The 22,889-nt window shown below is 36.9% G+C and overlaps 2 protein-coding genes across 2 annotated transcripts; both read left to right on the plus strand.

Moving 5' to 3' along the window:
• The first annotated feature begins 12,354 nt into the window (after positions 1-12,354).
• On the plus strand, positions 12,355-13,392 carry LOC146927234 (albumin-1-like). The gene is made up of 2 exons (XM_085700582.1): positions 12,355-12,477; positions 12,790-13,392. Exons 1-2 carry the CDS (start codon positions 12,426-12,428, stop codon positions 13,173-13,175), a joined length of 438 nt encoding a protein of 145 aa, XP_085556708.1. The 5' UTR covers positions 12,355-12,425; the 3' UTR covers positions 13,176-13,392.
• A 2,730-nt stretch (positions 13,393-16,122) lies between these two features.
• LOC146927235 (uncharacterized) lies at positions 16,123-18,660 on the plus strand. Its single transcript, XM_085707040.1, has 3 exons — positions 16,123-16,814; positions 16,923-17,060; positions 17,172-18,660. The coding sequence occupies exons 1-3, from the start codon at positions 16,123-16,125 to the stop codon at positions 18,658-18,660; spliced, it is 2,319 nt and encodes a 772-aa protein (XP_085563166.1).
• Positions 18,661-22,889: the final 4,229 nt, after the last annotated feature.

Here is a 22,889-nt window from a genome sequence, read left to right on the forward strand (position 1 = left end):
TGCTATTTCCAACTACATTAATTATTTCTTTACATACATGCCCCTATTTATTATACATCTTTTTCTTCAATCAACAATAAATAACATGTTGAAAACATAAACCAACCCTCTCTCTTAAAGGATAAAATTGTAAAAACAATAGTAATTACAAACATATTTAATACAAATATCCACTATCTTAATTCCCGTTATTTTTTCAAAAGGGTCCTATAATTAGGGACGGAGGTAGTATTTAATTGTTTGGTGTGTTATATTTGTTGATAATTGAGTTTTTGAGTAATTAAGGGTATTCTGGTAATCTGAGGAATAAGGGTAATTTAGTCATTTTAGTGTGAAGGGTATTTTAGCAATTTTGGGTATGAAGAGCATTTAAGGAAATTAGTAGTAACTTGGGGTAATGAATAGAATAGCGGTGTATGAGTAATAGTGAAGATTTTAATGAAGTAATTGTGTAGTAACATCTTGTGAGTGGTAGAAAGTTACTAAGTCAATTAGTCAGTGTGACTAAGCCCAATAGTATATAAGAGAAGTAGTCTTTGTAATCTTAGGTCAAGAGCTCATTTGTGACATTTTAGAGAAAAGAGGCAAAGTTGGGAGAAGAGAGAAAAACAGAAAGAAAGAAGAATTTCAAGAGAAAAGAAGATCTAGCTTGGAGGACTCAAGAGGGAGAGTAGATTCAAGATTAAAACTTAGTTTTGAAAGGTTAAGGTAAAAAGAAAGTTAATATTTACCATTTAGAGATTATAAGTGATAGAATGGTTATTGGTCATGTTTGTTTTGATGACTTTCATGAAATTGGTGTTGTGTTAAGTTGATTTTCGTGCTAATTGATTATGCTAATTATGGGTGTGATGAACTTTGTGAAATTAAGTTGTTTATGTGCTTAAACTCATCTTTGATGATATAGAATAAGTTGTTATTGATATTTTAGATTAAATGTGTGAAAATCATGATGTTATTGTAAGATGTTGTTGAATTCATGATGTATGTTCTTGACAAATGATTGGGTAAGTGTGGGTGTTGTTTGTGTGGAAATTAAGTGATAATTTCATGGTTTAAAAGTGATTATGTGAAGTTTTTTAGTTTTGGAAAATTGGGTGAAGAATCATAAATTTATAAGTGGAATCTGTGTTTTAATGTTTTATAAGCGCTCATTTGAATTGTATTAACCATGGGTAATGTTTATACAACGATTTTGGGATGCATGGGATAAAAAAAAAGGGATTTTGGTTATTTTTGGGAGGGATGCCGAGAGGGAAACACATTTTATAGGTTCCCAGGAATAGAGGGCTCGATGGGCGACCCTGTGGCTCGCCATGGCGAGCTGTGCAGAACAAGACTAGCTGTTTTGTGCGTTTCGATCCTTCGGGGGTGTTTCTGGACATCCTTGAGTACTCCTTATGTGATGTTTTGATGAATTAAAGTTATGTAACCATGATTTCTTGAAATGGACTGAATTTTTGGGTTTTGAGACGAACTTTGATTAAGAACTTGAACATAAGCATGAGTTAAAATGAAGTAATGTTTTATCGAATGAAATGATAATGTTAGGCTTAAACTACTGTGATAATAAACATAGAAGAAGTATGTAGGGAGGACAAGAATGTATATGATTGTGAAATTTGGTTTTTGTTGAAATATGTAAAAATAGAAGAACTTTGTAAATATAGATGAACTTTGGTGAAATGATGAATTATGGCATGATAGCTTGCAAATGATTTTTTTCTCATGATAATATGATGAATTATGATTGAATTAGCGATTGATATGCACAAGATGAACTGATTAACTAGGTGAAAATGCTTAATCATCTTTAAATGCAAATTATGCTTAATCCTCTTTAAATGCAAAATGCATTATCTTGATGATGATTATGGTGTTGATGATTTTGGTGAAGATGATTTATTGATGATGATAATTCGTGATGGTGTGTGTATATTTATATGTATATAATGGTGATGAATACATGTATATAAAATGGTGAGTAATATGTTTGCATTCATGAGTGTTGGTGTTAGGATATTTCTATATCCAAGTGGTGATAGGATAATTTTATCCATGTGGTGATTTAGGATATTTCAAAGTCCAAGTGGTGATAAGATCAATCGGTAAAATAACTCCGACATCTAAAAAATGGTACCACATGCATGTAGAGTTGTGTCTAGAGCATTGCATGCAAAATCTATGTGTAATAATGTGATGTATGTGAGTTATGTTTACTATGTGAATTATATGCATTATGTGGATTATGTGCTTTATGTGAATATAAGTGGAAATGAGTATATGATTATACTTCCAAATGATGATGCTAGTGCAATTTGATGATTTATGATAGATGGACAAATGATGAAAGAAACTCTTGATGTTTATTTGAGTATGATCGCTCTTTATTGATTAATGTTGTTGATTTATGGATAAATGTATATGTGATTTGAAATCCTATTATACCATACTTGAATTCGTAGTTTCTTAATGTTGAATGTAAAAGTGCGGTCATATTCATTTATCCATAAAGAAACTACGAATTCAAGTATGGTATAATAGGATTTCAAATATCACATATTTCTTTATGGTATACAACCGATCCAAACCGCACGGGGAACACCCCTGGTCCTCCGCCCGCGCAAGTACGTAGAATAATCGCTCTAGCCTTATGGGATCCAAATAGGCGGCAAACTCTACCTAGAGTTTTAACGCTACTGCATGTCTAAGGTTGGATTCGAACGAGAACCTTGATTAAAGTAAAAGTGACTCGCCTTTAGTGGGTGATTGTCTTTTTGTAAAAAAGTATGGATTATAATGGATAACACTAGTGGATTACGCCCTTAAAAAATAGAAAAAAAGAATAGTAGATAACTCAACATATGGGGTTGTTTATACACGTCAAATTTTTGTGTTTGAATTTCACAATTTGGAGATGTATACGGGTTACATAGAATTTGCCAGAAAGAAAAAGTTAGAGGGTCAAAATCACAATTAAGCCTTAATTAGCCTACAAATTATAATAACGTGTTCTAAACATAAAATATGATCTTTTTTTTTAGGGAGAACATAAGATATGATCTTTTGTTTACAAAGTAATCAGTTAGTCTCTATATTATAATACCAACTTTTGATTGTAAAGGCACGTCAATGCTAGTGCAACTTTCAAATATTATTTGGCTCAATGTGCCTCCAGTTCAAGCTATAATTCTGTTTATATTAATGTGGATAAGTTAAATTTCTGATGTGCTTTTTTTAATATATAATTCAAGCTTTTAAGTTTTAATTTTAATGTAGTTCAAAGTTTCTTTTTTTTTTTTTGCCTTACAATTTTCTGATATGTACTTTTTATAATGTTTAAAATATAGTTAGCTTAATGTTATTGTTTCTACATCAATTATTTGTTTTTGTGAGATTAATAGTTGATCCAATTCTTTGCTGTTTGGTTCTAAGATTTTGATAGCAAATAAGCAAGAAAAAGCAGCTAGGAGCAGTAAAATGAGCTTTAATTAGAAACCAAAATTCATAATTCATAATTTTATAGAGACTTGGCATATTTAGGCTTTGAAATATTCTACTCAGATGAAACAACTTTATCCTATTAGTAAACATGACTTTTTTCCTTCTAAAAAATAGCACAGAAATTTGATCTCTAGTTAGTTATAGTTGGTAGCTTCAAGAGTAAAATCCAGGTACTCCTTCCATGTGATACTATGTCTCATTCCTCATGACCATGATATAGCCTTCATCAACATGTCGAATGTACATCACAGTCGCCTTTGGCCTCACGCCTCAAAAGATTCTATGAATAACAAGATCCAATCGATCAATAATTTTATAAGAGAACCATTGGTTATAAATGTACACGATGGTGTATGCTTAAAAGATATCTACAGAATAAATGACATACCAGCTCTTGTTGAAGCCTTTTATTTTATTTTTATTTTTTTTGGCTTTCGCACCGGTTTCTGACCCACCAAAGGTGGGCGACTAATCCGACTCATGCGTAGAAGCATGCACACTGGTCAAACGTTGTTACCCCTAGGAATCGAAGCCGGTATTTCCCGGGTACGTACTTGGAAGAAGCTCCTTGCCACTGGAGCCCAAACAACTTGGTTTGACGCCTTTTATTTTGCTCAATAAGAGAATCCCTTAGCTCAGTTAACTTTCAAATAAGTTCTCTTGCCTGCAATAATAAGAAATTCAAAATGATATTGTAACGGTTGAATTGAATCTCATACAATTATGGTCTTTTTTTTTATTGAATCGCATATTATTCATGTTAACCATAATCCATGAGGTTGAAAACGATTTTGGTTTGTTTGATTTCCAGAAAAATCATAAACTTCCAATGCACAATACAAACCGAAAATCATACCATTCCAAAAATTACTATTTTCCAACAACAGATATGAATTGAGAACCACGGCAGAACACTCATAAATTTCAAAAACTGTTTCTAGAAAATGCACCATGTTAATAAATCTGAATCAACAATAGATCCGTTTACTCTTGATGATTTATGGCAAAGAAAGCACAGGAAAACACATTTACACTTGAATTTTTTTAGACAAATGAAAAAAAATAGTTTCTAGGTTTATAGGTTTATATATGAGGGTAAAATAGGCAGTTCATATGAAACGTTAGGGTGAAGGTATAAATGTAGGGTTATCGGGTAAAACTTCCCTCAAACTAATAAATTGGGCATAAAATAGCCCATTTTCATGCTCAATATACACAAAGCCCTAACATTCATTTTAGAATTCTGCTCTTCTCCCAATATATTTTGCTCACGCCCAACTGAAATGCCAAAAATACCCCTGCATTACTTAACTAACGCAAGTGTTAAAATCTGCGCACTTTAACTTACGTAGCGTGAGTTAAGTTGCGCAGAGTTTTTCTAATCTATTTATTCACGTTATTCAAATTAATTTATTTACGTTATTCAAATTTATTTATTTACGTTATTCCAATTTATTTATGGGTTAATTATGTTTTTGGTCCCTACAAAATTGCGACCTTGTAAGTTTAGTCCTTACTTAATTTTAATAGCTTTTTCAATCCCTACAAAAAATTTCTGCACTCAATATTAGTCCTTACTCAATCCAAATTTGTTTAATTTATGCTTAAACTCTTAAGTTTTTCAACAATTTTTTACAGGCGTGTTAAGAACGTTATTAAAAGGTCCTCCGAAAAAAATATCGCAAAAATTTGATTTCTACGTCAATATTTTTGTTACTTATATCTTAAACTTTTGTCGTTTTAAAAAATTCATATTTAATTTATTTCATGTTAAAAAATTATAGATTTTAGTAAATGAACCTTTCATGGTGTTCTAAACTTGTATAAAAAGAATCGTTAAAAAATTTAAGAGTTTAAGGATAATTAACCAAAATTTATTTTAGCAGGGCTAAAATTATAAGTAAATTTTTTTTGTAGGGATTAAAAAAGCTATTAAAATTAAGTAAGGACTAAACTTAGAAGGTCGCAATTTTATAGGGACCAAAAACATATTTAACCCTTTATTTATTTACTCTATTCTTATTTATTTAGGGTTAAATATGTTTTTGGTCCCTATAAAATTGCGACCTTTTAAGTTTAGTCCTTACTTAATTTTAATAGTTTTTTTAGTCCTTAAATAAAATTTCTGCACTCAGTATTCATCCATCCTCAATTCAAATTTGTTTAATTTATGTTTAAACTCTTGAGTTTTTAAACAGTTTTTTGCAGACGTGTTAAGAACATTACTAAAAGTTCCTCTGCAAAAAATTGTCGCAAAATTTGATTTCTACGTCCAGATTTTATAAATTTTATCTTTAACTTTGGCTGTTTTAAAAAATTCATATTTAATTTTTTTCATGTTAAAAAAAATCTAATTTTTTTGTAAATGAACCTTTCATAGTGTTCTAAACTTGTCTTAAAAAAATTGTTCAAAAATTTAAGAGTTTATGGATAATTAAACAAACTTTGTTTTAACAGGGAATAAAATTAGAAGTAATTTTTTTTGTAAGGACTAAAAAACCTATTAAAATTAAGTAAGGACTAAACTTATAAGTTCCCAATTTTATAGGGACCAAACACATACTTAACCTATTTATTTATTTATGTTATTCTAATTTATTTATTTATGTTATTCTAATTAATTTATTTACTTTATTCTAATTTATTTATTCACATTATTCAAATTAATTTATTTACTTTATTCGAATTTATTTATTCACTTTATTCTAATTTATTTATTCACTTTATTCGAATTTATTTATTAAATACGCAATCATAAAATAAATGAAAAAATTAACAAAAATAATAATATAAAATATCATTTTATTAATATAATTCTTATTACATTTACATTGGGGTAAAACAAAATCTGCGGAAAAAAAACACCAGAAAACCTACCTACCTAGGATAAAACTAAAAAAAAAAAAAACACCAGAAAACCTAGCTTCCTGTGGTAAAACTAAAAGAAATCCACAAGAAAACCTGTCTTCCTGGGATAAAACTAAATCTGCACATTTAGTTTCACCTTTGGGGTAAAACTAAATCTGCTTCATTTTACCCCAAGAAGACTGCTCACCAATCATTCTTTACCCCAAGATAACCTAAATAAAGACTAAAAAAAGAAGAAATTTACACCAAAATAAAGACTAAAAAAAGGAAAGGAAAGAAAGAAATTCATAAGGGGAGATAGTGAGGAGGATAGTGAGAATGTGAGATGGTGTGAGGAAATGAGGAAGTTTGGTGGGGTATTTATAGGTGTGAATGGTAACATAGGTTATAACTACCATAAATGTAGTCAAAAAAACGTGTAGAGTTGAAATATCCAGCCTGTCAGTATCGGAATATTACCAGTCGATCGTGCCGGAGGATTAAAGTTCATGGAAGGTAAGTGTAATGGAAAATATTTACTATGTGATGTCAGCCTAACACAGATAAAGTATCAGTGTCGAATTAAACACGTTTAAGGCAAGGGCAAATTGGTAATTCCATGCAAACATGATATTTATTTGATGTTTGTCCCAAAATATCTCATTTCACTCATTCTTTCTCTCTCTAGTACTTGGCAAAGATTTTTCTCCTCCTTCTCTCTTCTTCATTCAGGCCAATCCCTCTCTTCTTCTCCACTAATCCTTTCCTAAATCTTCATCTTTTCATGATTAGCTTTTAGACCTTGTTCCCTCTTGATCTTTTAAGCTTAAGGAAGCTTGGGTTTTGTTTGATTTCTCTATTCCTCCTCTCAAGAATGGATTCAAGAAGTTAGGGTTTGATGGGTGTAAAGTGGAGGTTATGTTTGAAGCTAGAGCTTGTATATGTTATGGTTTTACCTTGATCAAAGAACTAATATGAAGCTTGGAATGGAATGATATCACTATTCTTCCTCACAAAGAGATTCTCTTGAGATTAGGGTTTTGGTGAAGAAGCTTTGAGTTGGGATATAAACTTAAAGATTGTTGAACAACAAGGGATCATGATGTCTTAAATTGCAAGAAAACATCAAGATTGAATGTTTTGAGCAAAGGAAGTAATTTGACCAAGAGCTAGGGTTTTGGCTTGTTTGAGCTTGGAACTTGGAGCTGTCACAAGAACTTGTTTAGGTGAGTTCCATTGATAGATTACCCACATGTGAATTAACATGTAAGAAAAGTAATGAATGCTAGGGTTTATGCTTGAACTAGTTGCCCCTTCTTTTGTCATGCTTGCTAAACTTGTTAATACTTTCCATATGAGTGTTTTACAAGTATTCTATGATCAAATATGTTTAAAAATGGTTAAGGACACTTGGGTTTGAGGTTTTGGGTCAAAAATACCAATTTTGCAGGTGCTGGTCTGTCATTACTAGCCACAGCGAGCAGGTAGCTCGCGAGGCGAGCAGGAACACAAAACTGGGGTGTTGCTCGCCCCTGAACTCGCCACAGCGAGCAGCTACTCGCCACGGCGAGCAAGCTTACTCGCGAGGCGAGTGGACAGTGCACAGTGCACTGTTGGCTCGTTTCGCGTGTTGTTGGCATGTTCGGCTCAAGTTTTCTTCGAGCAGTCTTTTTATAAAATAAACCCCTCAAACCAAGGTCCTAAATGATAATCTTTTGCACTGCTTTCTTATGAATGAAGCAAGTATTTGACAAAGCTAGTAAAGCATGAAAAATGAGAAATGTTATCATATAAATTGAGGTAGCAAGTTGATTATTAAGCAAGGGAAAGAATATAGAGCCTTGACATAGCTAGTCGAGAAATAGAATGATAATAAGAATCCCTAAGTATGACTAGTAAATGTACTAGGGTGTTAAGTATATTAAGACGCGAAGTGCAATCTCTGCGCACATGAGATAGAATGGCTAAGCAAGTATGTTAAGCCGTGGATTGATAAGTTATTTCTCTCCACCATGTTTAAGAATGTACCTGAATGAAAAAGTATGAAATTTACCGCTAATCGGATCGATCAAGGTTCCGAGGTAAACACGCAAGCATGAATAAGTTTAACCTTCATGAACGACAAGACCATGACTAATATAATGTAGGTGGCATGTCTCTTGCTATCCACGCCAGGGGGATACAAGGGGTTCTCATGATGAGAACGATTCAAGCCGCAAGGGACCCACATATCACTGAGTAATCAAGATGTAGGTGTTCGTGTCTCTTGTTATCCACATCAGAGGGATACGAGAGGTTCTCCAAGGAGAACGATTCAAGCCGTAAAGGACCCGCACGACACCGAGGGAGTCCGATGTGCCTTAGCTAGGTTTTCATCGGTCATGTTTAGATTGTACTCGGGGTTACTCCACCCGGGGCTTTTCGTAAAATAAATCAAGATAATGAATGTTTGTTCAACGCTAACATAATGAATGAACATATGTGCGATTATGTATGATATGACTATGATTATGATCATGAATGAACTCATGTACGATTATGTTTAAGAACAAGAGCACGAGATGCTATTAGACGAGTGCAAGATATGAATAGAACAAGTAAAGAATGTTATGCCGATGACGATCTTAGGTTTCTCCTAATCGTCCGGCTAGAATCGTGTCATGATTACGTTATGCTTATGCCTCGATACGTAGAGCGTATTCTTGGCAATGCGGTTTTAGTTTCCCCTTGACCGCCATGACACGTATAAGAAGTAAAGCCTATAACATGTTAAGATGAACCTATGACGGGTCCTGCATGCACTACCGTCTAGGAAGCATGACCACACACATATAATCAACCGTCAGGTTGTATTGTAGACACGTGGTGACCATAGGTTTCCCCTGAGGTTCCCTATAGCCTAGGATTTAGGGGAACACACCGAGACATTATGTCTCATCCCAATCCTTATTTGTTTCAAATAAACAGGACGGATGGCAAGCTAGTAGCTGAATGGATGTTCCAACAAGTGATCGTTCGTACCTGTAGCCGGATGTTATGGATAATCAAGGATGTACTTATTATACTTTAGAAAAGTTTAGTTGCATTATCTTTGTACGAACACATATTGTTGTATAAGTTATTCATTCGAAGTTTTAATGATGTAAATTTTAATATATCCAGTACTAATGATAACACACATGCTAAACTTTCTAGATACGTTTAGTATGGGTGTTACAAGAGTTGTAAAAAACGTGTAGATTGAAGGTTGAAAAGCTGACCAAAGTCCAAAAAACTTGTGTTCTTGAGCTCTGACCAACCGGCCAACCTGGTGAGTTAACTCATGCACAAGCCAGTGGTGCGTGACTTAAGGCACGTAGAGCTATAAGGTGCGTGAGTTAAGTCACGCTGCGAGACTTAACTCACACTGGGGTATATTTGGAAATTCAGCTGAGCGCAAGCAAAATGTGTTGGGTAAAGAGCAGAATTCTTCATTTTATACTTGGCTGCTTTGCCTCTTTCACCAACAAACACTATTCATCTTCTTCTTCTTTCCTCTTTTAGAGACATATCCACAAACAATGAGATCAGGATGTTTCCACAAAATCAGCAACAACATTCTCTTCTCCTTCTTGTTTACTCTTTTGTAGAGCTACACTTAAAATATCTGTAAATTCTAAACTATGAACCATAAGGTATAACATGAAGAAAAAAAATGGGGAAATTTTGGAGTGGCAATAGCCACACCGTTCCTTACACAAATCTTCCCATGGGAGGGGGATACAACTTTTTTTTTTGAGAAAAGTAACCAGTATTCATTCATTCAAATTGATAGAGTACATCGATACAATACAAATTCATATTCGCTAAAAACAAAAAGGATAAATCTGTGAACAAACTCACAACATCCATGTTAATAGCATAAAACGGCAAAGTATCTATGTCTACAAATATGACTAATATGACTATATCCAAGTCTCCGGAATACTCATGTCTCCGGATCTGCAACGTTGACGACGCCGAAGTCATTGTCATTGATCGGATCTGTACTTGCTCAAAGGTAATCTTTCAACCTGAATCAAATAAACACCACACTAAGAAGGGAAATCAAAAAGTCACCACACAAAGACGGGAAATCAAAACAAACAGAGTCGTTCAGAGACGACGAAATCACAAAAACAAACGAAAGAAAATAAAAAATATGTGAAATCACTTATTCAATTAAGATAGAAGGAAAAACAATTCGGAGGGGTGAAACAACTATAGAGGCACTGTAGCATAGCATAATTTGAACAAATTGTTATTGTTCACATATATTTTATTTAATACAAAATATTATTGAATAACAACTATAGTAATGCTAAAATCTAAAAAAGAAAACTATTCCTTTTTTTTTTTTACTAGAGATGATTTACTTATTTTTTTGACAAGAGAGGATACCATTTTTTTTACCATGGCATGCACCTAATCTAAGTACCAACCATGCTATGAAGTCACTAGTTGATGCATGTATTATTATATTTTGTTGGTTTAAATATGATATTGGTCCCTGCACTTTCACCAATTTTTGGCTTTGGTCCCTGCACTTTTTTTTGTTTGGCTTTAGTCCTTGCAGTTTGTAAACAATTTGTCATTGGTCCTTCCATTAACTTTCAGTTAAAAAAAATGTTAAAACTAACGGTGTGCCACGTGGACCAGTTATTTCTCGCCACGTGGCACACTAAAAGACAAAAATTTTATAATTAGAATAAATAAAATAAAATAATTGATTTTTAAATAGTTTTTATTATATAGAAAGAAAAGAAAGAAATGAAGCGAAAGGCTTTGAGAAAGAAAGAAATTAAAGGGGGGGAGACGTAGAAAGAAGGAAAGAAATGAAACGCTGAAGCTTCGTGAAAAGGGAAAAATGGCTTTTACAATTTCAACTTGAACCACCTCAAAACGAAAACAAAGGCTTCCATCGAAAAAACGCAGCTCATAGTGAATAGAAATTCAATGAAAATGCGAACAGAAACTAAAACGAGAATGCAAAATCTATCTGATAAATGATGATGGAGGTCGAAATTGAAAGGTAAGGCAAGGCAACGGATCAAATTGGTTCCGGTTGAAACCGTACAAAGCCGTTTTCCCCATTTGATCAGAGCTTCTGCGTTTCTGCGTTTCTTTTCTTCTTTGTTTCTTTATATCTTTTTTTCATTTTAACTTTTTATTTCTAATTAATTAATAATAGTAATATAAAAACGGTTAAAAATCAATTATATTATTTTATTTATTCTAATTATAAAAAATTTGTCTTTTAGTGTGCCACGTGGCGAGAAATAACTGGTCCACGTGGCACACCGTTAGTTTTAACATTTTTTTAACTGAAAGTTAACGGAAGGACCAATGACAAATTTTTTACAAACTGCAAGGACTGAAGCCAAACAAAAAAAAGTGCAGGGACCAAAACCAAAAAATGGTGAAAGTGCAGGGACCAATGACACATTTAAGCCTATTTTGTTTTAGGGTGTTGCTAATGAGTGCCCTGTAATACTCTTTAAGGAACTTAAATTTAGAAATTTTTCTTCATAATGTCAAGTATTAGAAATCACACAGTGCAAATTTTCATACAAACTTACTATTAAAGGTTATTAAAAACTATCAATTGTTAGCATTTCTCATTATTTTATTAAGCTCGCGTCCCTTGCTTTAGTAGTGTTATAAATGTAACAAGCCACAATTATTTTATTTTCTTTATCTAAATATAAATGAAACTATATTGAAATGCACATAAGACCATAAGATACAACAAAAACAGCAGGCCCAGAAGTAGCAGCAACCCAAACAACAGCCGTCCAGCCCTATTATACAATTCTAGATTCCTCGTCCCAACAACAAACCTCCAACATATAATTACAAAGAAGATAACTTAATTATTGGCGATTGAATGTGTGGTGGAAAATATGGCATGACAAACTGAATGTGAATAGGAGATACAAAAGCATTTGGTTGTCTATAAATAACTTCATGCAAGAATGAACTAATGCAATCAGAACAAAACACCAAGCTAGCTTTATAACTGTTCGTAGCTGCTTCTTTCTATTCATTCAAGCAATATGGCTTATGCTAAACTCCCTCTTTTGGCCCTTTTCTTGCTTGCCACATTCTGTATGTATAATATTGCAAACATGTATATTAATAATTCTTATAATATGTGTTTTTGGCAAACATGTTAAGTTATCTAAAAATAGAAATCAATTTCAAGAGAAATTATATCTTTAGGGTACATGTTGGTAAATATCAAGTGGATTAAAAATTAATTAATGGGAACACTTACAAATTTACTCATGTGGTTGATTTTCATAAGGTATTGAATAAATTATCCACAATTCTTTAAAGACTAACTATGCCTCACAATTTATCTATTTATGTTCGAATTAAGTATATATGTTTGAATTAACATTTTTCCATCACATATAGTTGCGGTGTTTCCGATGAAGAAGGTAGAAGCTTGTGATAGTCATATTTGTTGGGCATGGCAATCGGATGATGTATGTTACAGTGGGTCAGATCCTGAACCGAATTGTTACTGCCACCCCTCAACATTTCTGAATGGATTTTGCAGAGATTACGGATCTAAACATGATATGATGAAGAAGATGGAGGAAGATCCTAACTTATGCCAGTCTCATGCCGACTGCAAGAAGAAAGGAAGTGGAAGCTTTTGCGCTCGTAATCCAAACGCAGATATTAAATATGGCTGGTGTTTTGTCTCTGGCTCTCATGCACAAGCTGCATTCAGGAATGCCCTTAACTCTGAATTCCAAAACCTATCTTTGAAGATGCCCTCAGAAGTTTCCACTTAATATGTCCAACAAAAACCATCCATGCATGATCATGCATCTACTACTTAAATAAATTTGCTCCATCTGTCTTCCTTTCCATTTAGGTTTGGATTTGAAAAACAATATATTATATATGAATGTGTGTGGGTATATGTATGATATTGTTATGTAAGAACTTTATGTATCGTTAACAAATAAAGAGATTTACTCTACTAATAGAACTGCACATATTTGCATATGGTCCTGCGCCTCTTTATTTGTGGGTGATAACACTTTATTTGGAGCCTGGATTTGCTCCAGTTATTCAATAATTTCAATAGATTATCAATTTCAATATAACGTTAATATCATAATTAAAAATCTATTATAATAAAATAGAAATGTTATAAATACATTGGCCAAACAATATTTATAAACAGTAACAAAAAACAAAAATCAAGCAATATTTATAAACAATGTATTTTCATATGGTGTCAAATTTAGAGATGGTCCCACGTAGCGTGGTAGGGGTGGTAAATGGATGGATGAGATGAATATGAATTTGGATCAAAATAATTCATTAGTCCATTACAATCCATTATTTTTTTATTGAGAAAAAAAAACTATCCAATCCAACCATTAAGTATAATATCCATCAATTATTAGATTTTAATAGATGGATATTCATCCGATCCATCTGATAAAATGTGTGTTTTTTTTTATAATTTGTTTTGCATATTATTTTGTTAATAGATCAGTGCAAAAATTTATAATATTCAACCAAATATAAGCCCAAAATAGATAATTTTATCAAGCTCAAAACATATTTTAAAATTAAATATATATATATACACACACACACACACACACACACTACAAAATTAAATACATACTAATAGGTGGTGGTGCATATGTGCTGAACTATGGCCACCACCGTTGAAAACTGTTGACAGGCGTTGACCACAACGACGATCCGACGAGTCACGATAGTCGAAGGCGGATCTCTTGTGACTTTTGTTGCGACGCACGGTAGTCGGTTGTGGAGCTCTGGCGTTAACCACCGTAAATAATAAAATACTATTAAATTTAATAATAAATTATATTAAAAATATTTTAATATTATTATCCCCTAAAAAAATTAATCTTAAATAATTAAAAAATAAAAATTTATTATTATTTTTTTTGCTTTTTTTTTTCATTCAATTTTTTAATAAATTATTTTTATAATTATTTTTTTTATCAATTTAATGTGTTTTATTATTTGAAATGATCCATTGGATTTGTTTATTTAAAAAATATGATCCATTGGAGTTTTAAAATAAGATGGATGAATCTAATCCATCCATATTTTCAAATGGATGGATCCAAACTAATACATTAGCAAACTCTTTGTTTGGTGGAATGATTAGATGAATTTTATGGTGGATGGATTGGATGAATATGGATTTGGTGGATCTTATTGTCAGTCCTAGTGTGTGGGACTAGGCTCTCACTTCGCTTAGAAAAAAAATATAATTTCATGCACTAAAAGACAAAATTAAAACCTAAAGAGGGAACGATAAAATTTGACTATAGCCTCCTATGCTATAAAAACAATACATTAATATTTAATAACGACGACATCCAAAGAATGGTACTGCATGCATGTAGAGTTGTGTCTAGAGCATTTCATGCATATGAATCTATGTATAATGTCTCATACTTGATTTTGGTGAATAATGCGATGTATGTGGGTTATGTTTACTATGTGAATTATATGCATTACGTGGATTATGTGCTTTATGTGAATATAAGTGGAGATGAGTATATGATTATACTTTCAAATGATGATGCTAGTGCAATTTGACGATTTATGATAGATGGAGAATGATGAAAGAAACTCTTGATGTTTATTTGAGTATGATCACTCTTTATTGATTAATGTTGTTGATTTATGGATAAATGTATATGTAAAATTTGAAATCCTATTATACTATACTTGAATTCGTAGTTTCTTAATTTTGCATGTAAAATTATCCTCCAGTGACTTTTGTCGCCTTGCCATTGTAAAATAGTGTAGACGTGCAGGTTGAGGACGCTTGAGACGGTGTGAGTACCGAGGATTAGCTTGAGGCTTCCTCATTTTCTTTGCTTTTGGAGTCTAGTCTATGCTCTAATTAGGATCTTTTGGGAGTTATTTTATTTATATTCTATGTTGGATTTATATGGAGACCTTGTTTTTGTTTAATGTATTCTGAGATTGAATTATGATGCTGAGACCTTGAGATGATTTTTGGAGATTGTTATTTATTCAGTTGTGAAACTTTGACGAAAAATGTAATATGCATGTTTTGAGTTTTAATGACGTGGCACCTTGACCTTAATATGAATTAATTGTTGTATTTATATTAAATATTAATGGTGGGGTTCAAGGGTGTTACATAAACTCTATTGAATCTAGATTCCCTTTTATGACACAATTTTCGTTACCAATGGTCATGGACCGTCATAATATTCCTAAAGTCTTAGGCGACCTCCAGAAGGGCTCCAAGATCTCCTTAAGAGGTCTAAGGCCTCCAGAAGGGTTCCCCAGCCCCTGGCGCGCCCTACTAAAGGCACCGACTTATTGGGCATCTAGAAACAGCCTAGAACTACCATAAATACGTAAATGCCCCTGTTGCTTGGAAACCAAGTAACCGAAGCCCATGGTAGGCTATAAATACCATTCTTGGGAGCATTCCCAAGGCATCTAATCCTTAGTCTAAACCCTAATATACGATTCCTAACCCTAGAATCCTTACCATACTTTTTGCAAGTACAGTTGGCGCCGTCTGTGGGAAGAGGTAAAACTAACCTTGACCATGATCTCTCTGGATCGCAAATCGCGATTCTGAGACCTTGAACCGCAAAGCATCCAAACCGTAAAAGCCTTTTGCGATTTGGAAACCCTACCCCTTTTTCACCAACCTAGATCGCACCTTACGTACGATCTAGAGAAAAGCCTCCCATCATGGCAACACAAGAAGAGCTGGAGTCTATGCGAACCCAACTCGCTCAGCTGAAGGAGCACAACGATGCCCTGCACGCTTCGATGGAAACTATGCAACAGAAACAACAGGAAGAGAGAGTGGGGTCAAACCACAGTGAGATGGACGACCCAGAACCACAACCATTGTCCGCCGAAATCTGGGGAGCGCCAGTACCAGAAAACTTCAAACCGCCTCATCTTTCCGTCTTCGATGGAAAGAGCGACCCCATGGAACATGTTACAGCTTTCAACACTCGCATGTCCGTAGTCGGAGCCCCAGACTCCCTCAAGTGCAAGCTATTGGCGGGCACTCTTTCAGAAGCTGCCATGCGTTGGTACATGAATCTTCCACGTTTCTCTATTGTCAGCTACCCAGACATGACAAGGAAACTCATCCAACAGTTCTCCGCCAGTCGTCATCGCAAAGTTCCTGCAACCAGCCTTTTCAACGTTCGCCAGGGACACAATGAGTCCCTGCGAGACTATCTGGCAAGGTTTAACGACACAACTATAAAGGTAATCAACCCCAACCAGGAGGTATTCGTAGGCGCCTTCCAGAACGGTTTGAAGGCGGGACAGTTCAACGAATCATTAGCTCAGAAACCCGCCGATTCCATGGAGGAGATAATCGCCAGGGCGGACTGTTATATAAAAGGAGAAGAAAGCAACGCCGGGTAGAGGGCCATAGATGCTAAGGAGCGAACGTCTAATAACACGGATCGGCGACCTTATCAACCATCGGCGAACAGAGACCGAGCTCCCTACAGGAAAACAAATTACAGGCCTTATTCGCGCCCAGAGGAGTTCACCCCTCTTAACACGAAACCAGAGCGCATTTTGAAAGAAGTCTACGAAGCCAAATTAATCCCAGATCCACCTGCGCCGCGATACGAGATCATGGGAAAAGACAAAAACAAGTGGTACAAGTATCACAGAATTCGGGGACATGACACTGACTCATGCATACATTTACGACAATAAATTGAGAAGCTGATACAGAGTGGGAAACTGAGAGGATACGCTCAGGACAGGAGAGGCGAGAGCGGACAAAAGGTAGAAATCAGGAAGGATGAGGGCAACGAAGAAAAGAGACACACACTCAACACTATCTCAGGTGGATTCTCAGGAGGAGGCGAGTCCAATTCATCGCGAAAGAAATACGTCCGCCAGGTAATGCTATGCCAAGAATATGAGACACCAGCTTCTGAGCATGAACTCGATATTTCTTTCACTGCTAAGGATTTCCGGGACGTCATACCACACGACGATGACCCCATGGTTATCACTCTGCAAATATTCAAGTGGGATGTGAAGAGGGTACTGATCGATCCAGGAAGCTCGGCGGACATCTTATACTACGACACGTTCGATCGGATGGGTCTGGATCCAGAACAGTTGCAACCTTTCAAAGGAACCCTGGCCGGATTCACAGGCGAGCAGGTACATGTGAGGGGCTACATCACGCTCAGAACAACTTTTGGGAGCGGCTCTCACGCAAAAACTATTAGGGTGAGGTATCTCGTCGTAAACTTGCCAAGCTCATACAACATTATCATCGGTCGCCCCGCCTCCAACCTCTTGGGGGGTTTCCTGTCCACTAAATTTGTAATCATGAAGTATCCCTTAGACAAAGAAAGGATAGGAACTATTCGAGGCGACCAGAAACTCGCCAGAGAATGCTACCACAACAGCCTAAGATTGCAAAAAACTAAGAAGAAAACCATTGACGAGAAAACACATGAAGTCAACCTGATAGACCTTGATCCTAGGGAGGACTTCCGGCAAGAACGCCTCGAGCCTATTGAAGACTTGAAAGAAGTGTCCATTGGTCCAGAAGCCCATCAAACGACTAAGATCGGTACATCCCTATCTCCTGAAGAAGAGGTCGCCCTAGTGAACCTACTACAAAGAAATTTGGATCTCTTCGCCTGGCATCCATCAGAAATGCCAGGAATGGATCCTGACATTGCCTTCCACCACTTATCAATCAAACCTGGAGTAAAACCGGTAGTACAACGAAAGAGGAAGATGGGCGAGGAAAGAAGGAAAGCCGTGGATGAAGAAGTGAAAAGATTGGTCGACGCCCACTTCATTAGTGAAATAAAATACCTTACATGGCTGGCCAACACTGTTCTGGTGAAGAAAGCAAACGGAAAATGGAGGATGTGGGTGGATTACACGGACCTGAACTTGGCATGCCCAAAGGATCCTTATCCACTCCCGAATATTGATCATCTAATTGATAGCGCCTCAGGATACAACACTTTCAGTTTCATGGACGCCTATTCTAGTTACAACCAAATACGGATGGACCCTTTAGATGCTCCCAAAACGGCCTTTGTGACTAATACCAAAAATTATCACTATGAGGTCATGTCTTTTGGCCTCAAAAACGTCGGGGCCAGTTTTCAACGATCTATGGACACAGCCTTCGCCCGTCAGATAGGACGAAACTTGGAGGTATATATTGATGATCTGGTAGCAAAAACAAAGGAGGGCATCACCATACAGATGATCTAGAAGAAATCTTAGGTCAAGTAAGAAAGTATAGAATTCGTTTGAACCGAACAAAGTGTTCCTTCGGAGTGCAGGCCAGAAAATTTTTAGGTTTCCTCTTAACAAGGCGGGGTATTGAAGGAAATCCAGATAAATGTCAGGCGATTATCAACATGAGAAGCCCCTCCAGCATCAAGGAAGTCCAGCAACTGATGGGAAGATTGACCGCCTTATCTCGTTTCTTATCCTGTGCTGGCGACAAAGCCTTCTCCTTTTTTGCTTCCATCAGGAAAAAAGAAAAATTTGAATGGACGCCGGAGTGTGAAGACGCCTTCCAGCAGGTGAAAAAAATTTATCTAGCCCGCCCGTTCTCCAGCGACCAAGCCCGCTTTCCATCCTCTTCTTGTACCTGGCGGTTTCTGAGAACGCCATGAGCACTGTACTGGTGGAAGATTCGGAGGGAGGAGAGAAACCGATCTATTTTGTCAGCAGAGTATTCAAAGGCGCCGAACTTCGATACCAAAAGATAGAACGCCTGGCGCTGGCCGTAGTCATAACAACAAGGAAGCTTCGTCCGTATTTTCAAAGTCACAAAATTGTGGTGAAAAGTGACTATCCCATCAGGCAAGTCCTTGGAAAGCCTGACTTGGCGGGTAGGATGGTCGCCTGGTCCATAGAACTTTCAGAATACGACGTCCAATTTGTACCAAGGGGATGCATCAAATCCCAGGTCCTAGCGGATTTCGTCGTGGAACTCACTTCTCCAGCCCAGGAAGCAACTCCTTTCGTGTGGCTTTTGTCCGTCAACGGCTCCTCCAACCTAAAAGGAAGTGGCGCAGGCATTATCTTGGAAGGGCCATATGATATCCTCATAGAACAATCCCTCAGATTTGAATTCAAAGCAAGCAACAATCAAGCAGAGTACGAGGCATTCATAGCCGGTATGACATTGGCACAGGAAATGGGAGCTGAAAATTTAAGAGCAAAAAGTGACTCTCAGCTGGTAACAAGCCAGATCTCTGGTGAGTACCAGACAAAGGACGCCCAACTCGTCAAATACCTGGGAAAGGTGGACGCCCTCACCAAGAGGTTTTTTTTCTTTCTTTGAAGCAATATACGTACCACGAGAACAGAATTCCAGAGCCGATTTACTTGCAAAACTCGCCAGCACCAAACGACCGGGCAACAACAGAACCGTCATCGAAGAGGTAATCTCGACGCCCAGTATCACCATTGAAACGGTTCACCACATCGCCGAAGAAAAATCCGGAGGGATGGAGCCTTTACTTAGATACTTAAGTGGTTCCTTTACCCCCAATAACAAAGACGAAGAACAGATAGTTAGAAAGAGAGCTTCAAAATTCGTCATCATCTCGGGTAAACTCTATAAACGAGGTCGAACAAGTCCCCTGTTGCGCTGTTTAGCTGAGAATGAAACTCACCTGGTACTGCTTGAAGTTCACGAAGGCGTGTGCGGAAGCCACATCGGAGAGCGGGCTCTGGTTGCAAAGCTCCTTCGTGCAGGGTATTACTGGCCCACCATGCTCCAAGATAGTTCAAACTTCGTCAAAAAGTGTGATAAGTGTCAAAGGTTCTCCGATAAGAAGCACGCCCCAGCCCAGGAATTGACCTCTGTGTATTCTCCCTGGCCTTTCCACAAATGGACAGTCGATATTGTTGGACCTTTCCCTCTCGCCCCAGGACAATTGAAGTTTCTCATAGTAGGAGTTGATTACTTCACCAAGTGGATCGAAGCAGAGGCAGTCGCCAAGATAATGGCTGAAAGGGTTAAAAAGTTTTACTGGAAGAAAATCATCTGCCGTTTTGGTCTCCCGAAATGTATAGTCTCAGATAATGGAACTCAATTTGCAAGCTCAGCAGTGGTAGATTTCTGCAAACACCTGGGGATACAAACAACGTTCGTTTCCGTAATACATCCACAAGCCAATGGGCAAGCCGAATCAGCCAACAAGGTTATTCTTAATGGAATCAAGAAGAAACTAGAAGCCGCCAAAAGCTTATGGGCAGAACAACTCCACGAGGTAAGTTTTGATTGTCGAATTTATTCCTTTCCTCCAAATTAAATATGTTTCAGATTAACCCCATTGCTTCAAAACTAAATAGTCGCCAAATTAATATCAAACTGTTATACTCTATATGAACGCCGTATCGGTCAATGTAAGTACAGGTGCTATGGTCCTACCACACTACTCTTCACTCTACCACCAAGGAAACACCATTCACTATGGTCTACGGCGCAGACGCTATGCTCCCAGTCGAAATAGATACCCCCACTTGGCGACGAGATACATTTTCTAAAGAAGGTATCACCTTTCGTTATTTGTAACTAACGCTTTATGCATGCAGGGAAACTCCTTTATTTTTTACTCATTTATGAAACACGAAATTCATAAGTCATTTCTTTCCAAAGCAAATGAAGTAGGATTTGCGGTTAGCATGGATGTGATTGACGAGGTGAGAGAACAAGCTCACATCAGAGAATTTTCCGCCAAACAAAGAGCCGTCCGCCGCTACAACTCTAAGGTGACTCCAAGGGAAATGAAGGAAGGCGACCTAGTACTAAAGCAGGTAGTCTCCCCCACAAGGATAGAAAAGTTGTTCCCTAACTGGGAAAGCCCGTATACAATTCGAGAAAGGTGTTCGCATGGAGCTTACAAGTTGGAAGAACTAAGCGGAGAAACTGTTCCCCGCACCTGGAACATAGCTAATTTGCGCCATTACTACAGTTGATTCCCTGCTTGTTATTTACTTTCATAGTTTATTATTTTCAAATAAGGATGGCATAGGACGACCACTATGACTATTGTTACTTCTTTGAATTATTAAATAATATCGAGGAAAGGGCAGCACTCTTTTCCCCTGCAAGGGCAGGGGTTTTTAACGAGGCACCCTCTCCTTTTGTCAAAAACTTTCGTCTTTATCATTGCATCAAATATCTTTATCAAATTTGTAAATGCAGGCGTCACAATTACATCAACCCTGGAAGGGCTCTGATGCTCGCCCAAAACGCCAACCCTGTGAGGGCTCTGGCGGGGTTCGACTGGAAATTACATCAACCCTGGAAGGGCTCTGATGCTCGCCCAAAACGCCAACCCTGTAAGGGCTCTGGCGGGGTTCGACTGAAATTACATCAATCCTGGAAGGGCTCTGATGCTCGCCCGCAACGCCAACCCTGGAAGGGCTCTGGCGGGGTTCGACTGAAATTACGTTAACCTTAGAAAGGTTCTGATAAATCTTGACAGTCTCGAGCCTCGAAAGACCTAGAATAAATCGTCATCAAAAGGGCGTCCACGCAACGTAAAGTCAACAAAATAAAACAAACAACAGGCTCATACGAGTAGCGATCATACGATCAAAATGCATCATAAGTTAAAAACTGAAAAGTTCCCATACATGTTCAAAAAAGATTAGGAGAAAAGCAAAAAACATAAAATTGTTCACGAAGGCGCTTCATTAAGTCGCCATAGTTAAGTTACAGACCATAAAATTATCGAACAAACATAAATCATTCATCGTTAACAAGCTCTCCATCAATGATCACCTTAAAGGGATCAAGCTCCTCCACCTTGGCGTCAGGGTTGAACAAAAGCACCTGCTCCTTAGCACGCCTAAATCCGTTCTCAAAATATAACACCAAAGCTCGCCTTCCCTCATCCACCGCCGCCTCTGACTTCTCCAACGCAGACTTAGTCTCATCCCTCTCCGCCTCTGCCACCTCTTTGGCTTTTTTCATCTCTTCTAGGGCATCTTCTGCAGCCTTTTTGTCCTTCAACGCCTCCTTCAGGCGACCATCTAGCCCGGTAGACTTATGTTTCCACTTCTCAACATCCTCCGCAGCGTCATTATACTTCTTCTCCACTAGATCATGTTTTACCTCCAGACAGTGACTCATCAACAAGATCCTCAAAGCAGCAGTACCAGCGTCAGCCACCAAGTCACTACACTTGGCTTTCACCCCAGCCTCGACATCAACCTTCGCAAATGGCACCTGTTCTTTCATGTACCTACAAGATGCCAGACCATAATGTCACAATGAATCAGCTCTCGTTCAAAACAAATAAAGTAAATCAACTGGAAGGCAACCAAAAACACTTACCGAAGAAAGTCGAACTCCGAGTGCCAGAAAGACTCCATAGCCTCATCATTCAGCGACGGTCCACTAACCTCTTTTCCTGACGGGGGGCGACCTCCAACACCCTTAGCCCCCCGGGCTGATCTCGACTTTTTGGATG

This window comes from Medicago sativa, chromosome 4 (genome assembly GCF_051527215.1).
Source record: "Medicago sativa cultivar Bolivia chromosome 4, Bolivia_mono, whole genome shotgun sequence".
NCBI lineage: Eukaryota > Viridiplantae > Streptophyta > Magnoliopsida > Fabales > Fabaceae > Medicago > Medicago sativa.